The 10,576-nt window shown below is 48.3% G+C and overlaps 2 protein-coding genes across 2 annotated transcripts; both read left to right on the top strand.

Moving 5' to 3' along the window:
* Positions 1–2,312: 2,312 nt before the first annotated feature.
* BCR38DRAFT_127824 (uncharacterized protein) lies at positions 2,313–2,999 on the top strand. Its single transcript, XM_040853535.1, has 2 exons — positions 2,313–2,854; positions 2,919–2,999. The coding sequence occupies exon 1, from the start codon at positions 2,466–2,468 to the stop codon at positions 2,796–2,798; it is 333 nt and encodes a 110-aa protein (XP_040709498.1). The 5' UTR covers positions 2,313–2,465; the 3' UTR covers positions 2,799–2,854; positions 2,919–2,999.
* Positions 3,000–4,847: 1,848 nt separating this feature from the next.
* On the top strand, positions 4,848–6,825 carry BCR38DRAFT_452925 (uncharacterized protein). Its single transcript, XM_040861556.1, has one exon. The coding sequence runs from the start codon at positions 4,982–4,984 to the stop codon at positions 6,731–6,733; it is 1,752 nt and encodes a 583-aa protein (XP_040709497.1). The 5' UTR covers positions 4,848–4,981; the 3' UTR covers positions 6,734–6,825.
* Positions 6,826–10,576: the final 3,751 nt, after the last annotated feature.

Below are 10,576 nucleotides of genomic sequence, written 5' to 3'. Positions count from 1 at the left end.
CTAGAAGTACGCGTACATTATGATGATGCCGAAGGATAGTAAAACTAACCTATCGACGTTTCGCTTTTAGAGGCCAATCGCTCTTCTCTCGATATTCGGGAAAGGACTTGAAAGAATGGTCGCCCGGAATATGACCTGGACGGCACTCCAATATAGACTTATGAACCCACAACACTAAGGCGCGCTCCATAAGGTCTCAGCTATGAATCAAACGGTAAGCATAAGATTACTTTGGCGCCGGATAGGATGGAGGCGATGCACTTCGCGAGGGGAAATGATCGTGACGATTGAAAGGTTATTACACACCAGGGATATTACACTAGTACTGGACAAGAACGAGAACCTGGGAGAGCGACCGAAAGAACTATAGAAGGCACCACGGCGCTCCGCTAGCTCGGAGTGTGATTCGACCGGAAGCTCTGGTTTGGCCGACACGTCGGAATCAGGGCCAGCAAAGTGATTAAGGTCTTAAACCACCTGAAGGGGTGGCAAATTTCACCAGGGGCCCTCCAGCGAGCACGCTACATAAAGCAGCCCAGGCTTTCGTATTACCAGTTACGCTATACGGACACGAAGCATAGTACAGGAGACATATACAGCCGGTACAGAACCTCACGCAATAGAGAGTGCTAGGCAAACCGGATACCGTTCGCACAAAATTGGGAAATCACGTAACGGCTATACAAAGGGCACTTGTTACGGAGGCTAGGGCGATCCTACCCGTCTAGAAGACCACGCCAAAGGACTACCGACGAGCTTACACTTAAACCTATTAGAGCGAAATTGACTTTTGAACATTAAAGTAGGACGAAGATAGAAAGCGATAGAGGCCTATATAAGGTGAGTACTTATCAATACTTTAATAGATATTCCTCGCACTTCTATAATAGTAATAAGAATAAGAAGAAAACTATTCATGCAAAAAGATAAATTTTCTATAATTATTGATATAATCTAAGAAAGCTGGATAAGAATATTATTCCGAGCTATTAGTTTAATATAACCTACTACAGAAAGGAAGAACTATTGTTGGATCTTCAAGGCCACTACATCAAGACTGCCAGTCTTGGAAGGACATATGGCCACGCACCGTACGTTATGGGCCAATATGACCACCACCCATCGAACCACACAAGTCCTGCCTGTGGGACAGGCATCGTTCATTCCTGTCTATATAAGGCCCTTATGGCCGGCGTCCACTTCGTTCAAGACTTTCCAGAGATCATGACACTTTCAATACAAGACCATTTGCCCACAATTCAACAACTATATCTGGATCTAGATGCGACACCTCTTATAAGATAAGATAAGTATGAACTAACGACCTAGCTAACGTGAATGTACACCGAGCTGGCCACTTTCATGCGCCAACGCGACCGGCCAACTTAATGTTTGATTTTCTCAACAACCAATTATGGCAAAGTCATACAACGAAGCAGACTTAATGCTAGCCCTTCAAGCTCTCAAAAATGACCAAAAACTTAGTCTCCGACAAGCGGCAAAAACGTACCAAGTCCCCCGAAGCACCCTCCAAACGCGTAAAAACGCGCCCGAGGCGCTGTGGTATTTGCAACGGGACTGGGCATAATGCGTGAACTTGTAAGATCGCATTGCCATCTTCTGGAGAGGAATATTCAGAGTAGTTTCAATTGATTTACGGCGTTGTGGTTTTACTATCGTAAAATTTCTATGCGAGGTTATGTAGGGGTGGCCAGCTCGGTGTACATTCACGTTAACCCCTATTAAGCGTAAATATAAGAGATCTGAGAAAGACCGATAGAAACGGAAGGACGTCTACGATAGGGAGAAAGTAGAAAAGCGGGCAGCTCTAATATCGGAGGGTTATATAATAGATTACTAAGGATTAATACTAAGAATTAGTAATCTAAGCGTAAGCGTTACTAAGGGATTAATATACTAGAATTAATCTAGCGGAATTAGTAGAGCAAAAAATAGTGTAGTGGGGCAAGGCCGGTCATCAGTGTAATTAGGTGACAGGGACTGGGGGATTTCCTTTTCTCTTCTTCAAGAGGCACGTAGCAGTAGCTTTTCTTGATCATCATCTTTATCTTCTTCTTGCAGTCAACAGTCATCATCTTCTTTTCTTAGTGTGTCACTTAGACTTCAGTTCATTCATTGACTTATACATTCAGACATAGCTTTCAAGAATCCATTCTTTTGCCTTCATCTTAGCCTTGAAAACTACAGAAGGTTTTACTTCGTCCTAATCAGACCAATCCAGTGCCAGTGACAGCTTTATTTCAACTCCTAGAGTCAAGAGTCCTATTCTGAGAATCGTCCCGTCGCCAATACAGAGGACACACCAACTTGCGCACTCAGAGTCACGAGACCTGTAAAAGCTTCGTGTCAGGTTACGGCCTGGACCGAAGGCGATAGTACAGAGTGAAGGGGAGAAATAGGCGTGTCCCCCTGGTGGTCACCTGGTGGTCACTGGTGGTCACTTGATGATGGCAGGTAGGGGTGTCCACAGTAGTTCATTGATCTCTGCCCTCCCTATCTTCCTCCGTCTCGACTCCTTACTTATAGCCAGCCGAGGTTCTCTCTTGGATTCTGGATGTTTGCTTCCGTATGTCTGTGTTCCTCCGACTTCGGCCAATATCTTGGATAGCGGCTTCTTATCTGCAACCAAGCGATTCCCTATCCGCTGCAAACGGCTTCAACGGCTCTCATTCGCCACAAGCGGCTCTCTAGCCGCCACAAACGGCTTCCTTCCTGGTGGAAGCCGGCCCGCCTCGGATGACACTTGTGGCTCTGACACTTCGCTCCTACAACCCTGATCAGATCTCAGATGGATTGCGTTAGTGCTGGAGCCGTCTCAACCGTGTGTTCCGTGGTGGGTATATCCTACTGACCGCCTGACCCCGTTTCAATATCCTCCCTAGTTAACTTACGAATAGGTAACAACGCGGTATCGGAGCACCTATACGTAGGCCTCTGTGAAATAGAGAGTTTATACTCCTACTAATACTTAGGGCTAAAGAAGCTAGTAACTTTATACTTCAACTCCTAGAAGAAGGCTTATTTGGCTGTATACTAAGACCTATACAACATGTTCCCGTAGATAGACTGTAAAAGGAGTCTCGCCTTCTAGGCCGAGATTTCCTTTTATACCTACTAAAGAAGAAGAGTTAGTAGAATACAGACGAAACGATGACGTAAAGAGAGGAATACATATAGCGCGCTTGACTCCGAGAGTTTAAATGAAGACATCATTGGCAGTAGGTTAGTCTCATCAGGACAAAATAAAACCTTCTGTAGTCGACAAGGCTAAGGTGAAGGCGAAAGAATAGATTCTTGAAAGGCTTCGTCTGAATGTATCTATCAATGAATCGAAACTAAGTGATTGACTGAAAAGAGAAGATGATGGTCGATGAAAACTGCCGCTGCGCGCTTCTTGAAGAAAAGAATGTCTCCCAGTCCCTGTCACCTCATTACACTGAAGACCGGCCTTGCTCCACTACAGTATTCACTCTCTTAAGAAGAAGAGAAGAAGTAAGCGGCCAAGCAAGTAGCAATTGAATTTAATTCCCTTCGCCTGCTGAGGCTCTAGTTGTTTGATGACCTGCTGAGGTCTTATTCTGTTTCTCGTGCCTGTTGAGGCCATTATTCGTACCTATTGAGGTACTTCTGTTGTTCTAAGTTAGACGATCTATTCCAGCCTGCTGAGGCTTCATTCTGTTGTTCATCTGTTGAGGTACTTCTGTTGATCCGATCAGGGAAAGAAGGCTCTCGATCTTGTATTCTTTCATCCTCCCAGATAGTAAGGTCTTGTTAAGGATCTTGTTGTCCACGGCCATCATCTTCACCTTAAACCTGCGGGCACTTATTGCCCGTCGTCAATATAACGATGTTTTCTAAAGAACCTTAATATACATTCAAGCGATAAAAAGTACATTAATATAGGATACCTGGATATGGCGCTCGGGCCTATAAACTATTACTAGTAGAGTAATAGCAGGGTAACTATCACTTCCTTTGAGAACATATCCTAACTATACTGATTATATTTAAGTAACAGTTACGGTTAACTTTACGAGTAGGAGAGATACCATTAATATAAAAATTAGTAGTTTAATTAGGTCTACTACCGGAGGTGCTAAAACCGTAATGGGCCGTCGACATTTTAGGAAAACCTCGGTGTTTGTAAATATGGTGTTTTGGCTGTAAAACACGTATCTTCGCACATTGTACAAGCGCGTCGGTCCTAGATTATTTCCCTCTCCTCTATTAATAGGTGGCTCGCCAGAACCGCTTGAGCCACCAAGTAGTTCAAGTCGATATTCAACTGTCGATATCATCGATACCGAGTTCAATATGCGCTTTTCTAAAGTAAAGTTCCTAGCCATCAATGGCATCTTACGCCTCGTCCTTGAGGCTGCCCGGCATCGCCGAGAAGGATGACCACTGCGACTTCCTTGCATGACCTAAGGACACATTCCCACGGTGAAATATCACGTGCAAAGTGCCCGAGGGGCTCTTTGCATAATGGGATCAATCGTTGGGTCTCGTTCTTGAAATCAGGGCAATCGAAACTTGGACATCAACTTCAAGCCTACTGTCTCCAAACCTCAAGGCCTATTTATAGTTGTCTACTATATATTTAGTGTCCTTCATCTCAGCCCAGTAATAAATACTGATAGGAACTAACAGGCCATGCGGTCCGGGATGAAGCGCGCTTACAACGTTTTCATTACGAAGCTTCAGGACCAATCATTGCCAAATTCATCATGGCTGTGTTTGGAGGATTGAGTGGGCATGAAGCATGGCTGCGGCGTGGTATGATGGTGTATTCGGTCTGTTCCCCCTTGCCGCCGTACAGCCGGTGACACTGCCTCGCCAGCTTTCGACCCTGCCCTTAGGGGGGCTGACAACCCCAAGGATTTCAAGGTCGAGGACATTACCATATGTCCGTTCCTGACCTTATCCTCTTTTCCATCATAGCGGACATTAACTCTGAATCATGGATTCAACCAATTCGGCATACAGCAACGACCCAGAAGTCATGTCACCACCGACTACGGGAGACTACGATCGGCCAATCTACCAAGATGCGGCGAAGGTGCTGGTGTCATGGGATCATCAGCACAAAGCCTCAGGCTCCAATGTCAGAAGCCACGCCCAACATGCAACCACACCGTCGCCAAAAGCGATAAGACCGGATCCGAGGAGCAGATACGGTGATGCTCCGGAGGTGACTGTGACGCAACCGCAATCAGGACCACATGGTTACTATCCAGTTTACCAGTACAGCGATGCACCGCAGTTGCTCCAGTCTTTAATTCCTGGGACAGTAGCCTCTTCCTCCTATGAGAGCAATGGCCCCGAGGTCGTTTCATTGGACGGTCATTCTGGCTCGACCCTACTGGGTTCGCAAGGCCTAGAACAGCCAGATCCATTGTCCCTCAAGGAGTCTGCACCGATACAAGTGCACTCTTCATGGTTTAGATGGCGAAATAAATGGATAGTAGTAGGGCTGGTCACCTTCATTATCGTGGTAGCACTAGTCATTGGCCTCGTGGTGGGTCTGAAACACACGACACAAACGACACAAACCCAACCTGTGGGCGTACCGGCAAACAACACCAGTCCAGCAAACATTAAATGTAAAGGCACGATTTGTCGGCAGATATTCAGTGCTGCTGCTCTCATGGGCGATAGGTACGTCTTCGGCATTGGAAACGATCAGAGCATGTGGTACACGAGGACCGTCGCGGGCAACTGGACGAACCAATGGTCTAGCCTAGGAAACCAGTTCCAAGGCCAACCCTCCAGCGTAGTCTGGAACTCTTCGGGGGCCCTCAGTCTCTTCGCCGTGAGCTCAGCCGGCGGCGTCGTAGCCAAGTCACTGACGGATGAGGGCAACCCCAATCCTTCCGAAAGCGAGTGGGCCAACCTTAATGCCGCGGCCGGTAGCGCAATAGGAGCATGCCATAGCACCTACGGGATCGACCGGGCAGATATATGGATGGTCAGCAAAGACGCAACTTCGAGAGGTGTGACACACAATTACTGGGATTTCGAGGGCGGAGGTTGGGCCGGCAATCTCTACCGGTGGGACACGACCGTTGCGGAGAACCCGGCCAAGGGGTCGGGCGCGACGCCCGCAGTTGTGTGTCGAGATGACAACATGATGCACGACATCGTCATATACGACAAGGATACATCGACAGTACTGCACCGGCAGTACGCGAAGTCAAGGAATGCATGGGAGGATTGGAACGACCGCGGCGGCTCGTTCGTAGGCGACCCAGTGGTGATAGCACCTTCCAACGACAGGATCGATTTCTTTGGTATTGGGGCTGTTGATAAGGATATGAGGCACTTTTCTTGGACGTCTTCGTCGAATTACTCAGACATGGAGCACCTTGGGGGTAGCTGGGCAAGCGTGCCTTCAGTCGTTGCATCGGGAGATGACCGGCTTGATGTTGTCGCTGTGGGGACCGACGGCAAGGTAAAGCACCGGGCTTTTTACGGGCAAATATGGAGTGCTGACTGGCTCGACCTGGGCGATGTGGTCGCTAATAGTGCCCCGCTGATCGTGAACTTGGATCCAAATGAACAGCCTGCTAGGCTTGGCGTTTTTGCTTTGGGCACGGGTGGGGATTTATTGTATTCGAGCTGGCAGACTCGTACGACTGATCCGGGGATACTTGAGATAAATGCTTTCAGAAGCATCGGTGGAAATCTGACGAGCAGTTGGATGAAGACATAGTTGGGCTTGCCAGTTGAAATGGCTGAAACGGTGTAACGTTAGCACTAGCAATCATATGTATAATTATACCAATTCGACAGCTTTTAAGATGACCTTTCTACTAAACGAGTACGTCTAGGTTCTATCCAATTCCATCCCAGCTTGAAGAATACTTCATGGCTTGATAGACACTCCTTAGGACGTATCCCGAATGGTACGTCTCCGGTGTAGCAGTGGGCTGCGAGTGATTTTGATACCGACATCCAGCGCGGTATTTGCTATGAATTGCCTTCCTGGTTAATGCACACTGTAAGGTCTTCTTTCTCTTGAGTCCAGCCCTGAGCCACGCAATATCCCATTTTCGTTCAAGCCTAGGCCCAGCCCGTGGCTTCAAAGTGCGTAGTTATCTGTTCAACCCAATTTGGAACATAGCCGTTGGATATAAGTCAAAGACGGCATGTCACCCCTATGCAGAAGTGACCACCGAACAAGAAGGACAGTTACCTGGTGACTTAGTGATCTGGCTCATGAATGGCGAACGGGTTCTGCTCCACGCGACCTACAAATATAACGTAAAATGCTCTGTGCTAGCACTACCCAGAGAACATATTGACACAACAGCTTCGTCTTTCAACCGACAACCCAACGGACTGGCAAAAATTAGTGGGACTTTTTGATAGTATGTCCTAATAGGGGGGTATGCCTGAGTATGTCGTGTACCCGACTCAGTGGTACTAACCACACGCTCAATCTCGACCAACATCTGCCAGGGTACTCCTAATATCTCTGCATGCATCTGCTGCCACCCAGTGTCTTGGTTTCACACGGTGTCGGAAATTCGAGAAAGGATCAATTGCTTCCGATGAACTAAGCTCAGAAGTGGTGTCCCGCAGAGCCCAATCTCATCCGCGACCTCACGAATTCCATTTACAACCTAAACAACTACTCTTCTCCGAAATGCCCCCCAAAATGTATTTGCTGCGACCTACTCAAGGATTTAGGCACGAGGCTCGAAGCCTCATGCTTCTGCGATGAGCGTAGGGCTGAGTTTGTCCTATCAAGCCGACAAGGTACCTCACCCCTGACCGTCGCATTGCGCAGTCGAAATGCATCCGCTGGCTTGGTTAAATGTTTCCCATATCTCAGAGGTCAGTCCAATCGACATGCAACTGTTCGCGAATCCCCCATACGGTGAATCATAGCGTTGGCTGAACAACAAGCAAGTTCAAACCCCCTTTTCAAGCAAGGTGTAACCAGGTCACCCTGATGGCGTCAGAAGTAAATGAAGCTTGCTCATCCCCATATCATGTCAGGTCTTCAGCTTTGAAGGACCGCACTTTGGAATGGCCCAAACCCTACAGACGTGAAGTACTAATACAACTTCGTAACTATGCATCTGAGACAGCCGGTAGAGGACTTCTTGTAGACAAATGGGCTCGTTGCAGACAGATAACATCGCAGCAAATTCAGCTATAGAACATGCCCTCATGAAGTGCTAGCGCATCGAACGGGAACTAACTGGGCATGTCTTGGATATTCGCATCCCAGATCTTCGAGATGTGATAGTTCATTAGAGTGGAACTGTGGTGTGGTGAATGGTACCATTCATAATGACAAATAAACGGGTCAGGTCGAAACACTCATTGCCAATATCCATGGCCAGCAGTAGGAATACATGCCACAATTATTTGTTTGATACGTCAGCGTGTGGTGGAAACATCTGCTGCGCAGTAGCTTGAATTAACAAGCATCAAAGGATAGAGATTAACGATATGCAAGCAGAAAGCTTGTAGATATGCGAGACAACAACGGTCTCCGGCGGACGAGATACCCGACTACCAACGGGTCCGCGGAAGTGGAACCACGTGTGTCGGTTGACAAACAATCCGGCAGTGTCGCCGTTGCCCCAATGAGGAAATTCCCAGAGGCCAGAGGCTGTGCCACTGCTTTTGGACTCAACCGGACTGGATCCTGCCCTGCGTGGTGTTTCGGAGAGTGAAGTCGGTTATCTCTTCAGGTGTGCCAGGAGTGAAATGTTCCGTTGAAGGGAAAAGCAATCTTCAACCATCCGCCGTGTTTGGCAATTGGCGGAAAGTGTAAGGAGCCTGCGGACTCTCTAATTTCCAGGATACCGCTCGAGTAAAACGAAGGATCGCTAGGACTCTCGCGAGACCGCCTCCGATGTCGTGGGCGGCTCGAGACAAGATGCCTTAGTATTGCAAGTACACAGAGTAAATAGCCAATAAAAAAGCCAACTAATCAATGAACCAGCGCTCTGGCCCCTGTGCGGAGTGGGCAATGTTTCACACTTGATATTTCTTCTTTGTATTCTTCTACAAACCAGCCTTGGAAGCAAGCCATCCGAGCGCCGTGCGCAGATCGGCCATTGGTACCCGGCGATCTGGCAGATCCCTACTGGCTTCGTTTTGTGGATCCACGGTGTGAACATGTCCGTTCCGCGGCTCGGGAGCTTGGCTTGCTCTTGGAGCTTCGCTTGCCCTGTTGTTGTGGTATTTTAGGGAAAAATTCGGACATCAAATCGGCAGATCCGCAATGCAAGTCGTGCGCCCCCTATTTGGTTCCAGGGGGGAACAGCACTTGCCGACAAACGCCCATGCCTCCCGAACGATGTGTAATTGTTTCAGTTCGTCGACCATCCTAGAGAGGCTTGATGTTGAAGACCGCGTCGACGCTGAAACCAAGCCGGCAGAGACCTAGACTGTGCTCGAAACTAGCACTATAGTAGAAGGCCGCCCAGTGTCCAAACGAAAATTTCCTGCGTCTTGGTGAGCTTGCGCGGCTTTTTGCATACTAGTTAAAAGCAAGGCAATCGTAACCCTTCCATAATGACCGACGCGCCGTCGCTATTGGCCAATTTTGGCGCCGTTTTATTACTAGCGTTCCACTCCGGAATGAGCACGATTTTCATTAGCCTTCTCGCGCGCAACTATCAGTTTGCAGAATGGATTGTCTGCCGTCCCATCATATGCCATTCCATTCACATGCGTAGTGCCCTTCTGGTTCAAGTTCTGGAACATCAAAGTTGACTGTAAACCCGCAGCAATCGGCAATTGATAACAGGTTCAGGGTTGTCTAAGAGGTTCGAAAGGTCTTCCTATTTAAATCGCGATGCCATTCAATGTTACGTGTAAATGAACAGTGGTTTGAGATGACGCAGCTAACCGTGCGGCCGTGATTGGTTGGCGCGGGCGCCTTCAAGTAGGAACACTGATCCCATCACCCGAATCATGTCCTAATCTGAGCAAACTCAAGCAGCCAATCCGTCGTGGCGGTCACGCCTTCTCCGGTAGTTAAGCCATCTGTACTAGGCACATGTTGAGACGATCTTGATGTTTTAAGATTAGGCGTGGAACAAGCCGCTGCAAGCTGATTTCAAAGATGCAGCGATGCCACGCTTTCAGGGAATTACCGTTGTACAGAAGCGGATGAACAGTGCCATTTTCGTGGGATTTCCGCGGGCTCAATGTGACTACTGGTAGAGCCAAGGTGTCCGGGTGAACTGGGGTAGCAACGGACGGCAATCGATGACAGTCAGTCAAGACTCAACTCCAGCTTTGGGGTTCCTCTCCAGGTGTCTCCAGGCCTTTGACCTCTAGATGCGCCCAGCAGTTCGGCGGTTGGGCGGCGTCGTCACCGTCGTCGACTTTTGCACCAACAACCAGAGGCCCCTCAAGATCGCCCGGCATCGTCCCGCCTAAGAAGGTTCAGTACGACACGATAACCTCGCAATCCGAGGCAGGTCACAAGTAGACTGCCGTTATACGACGAGGCCATTCCCATTCCAGATGCGGAGACGGGCCTTTTACGTTTTGTCGAACCCTCCGGCAGTGGCAGGCTTCTTTC

The sequence above is a fragment of the Pseudomassariella vexata genome (assembly GCF_002105095.1).
Source record: "Pseudomassariella vexata strain CBS 129021 chromosome Unknown BCR38scaffold_29, whole genome shotgun sequence".
Taxonomy (NCBI): domain Eukaryota; kingdom Fungi; phylum Ascomycota; class Sordariomycetes; order Amphisphaeriales; family Pseudomassariaceae; genus Pseudomassariella; species Pseudomassariella vexata.
Note: the sequence above shows the minus strand (reverse complement) of the source record. Positions and strands in the feature narration are given on the sequence as shown.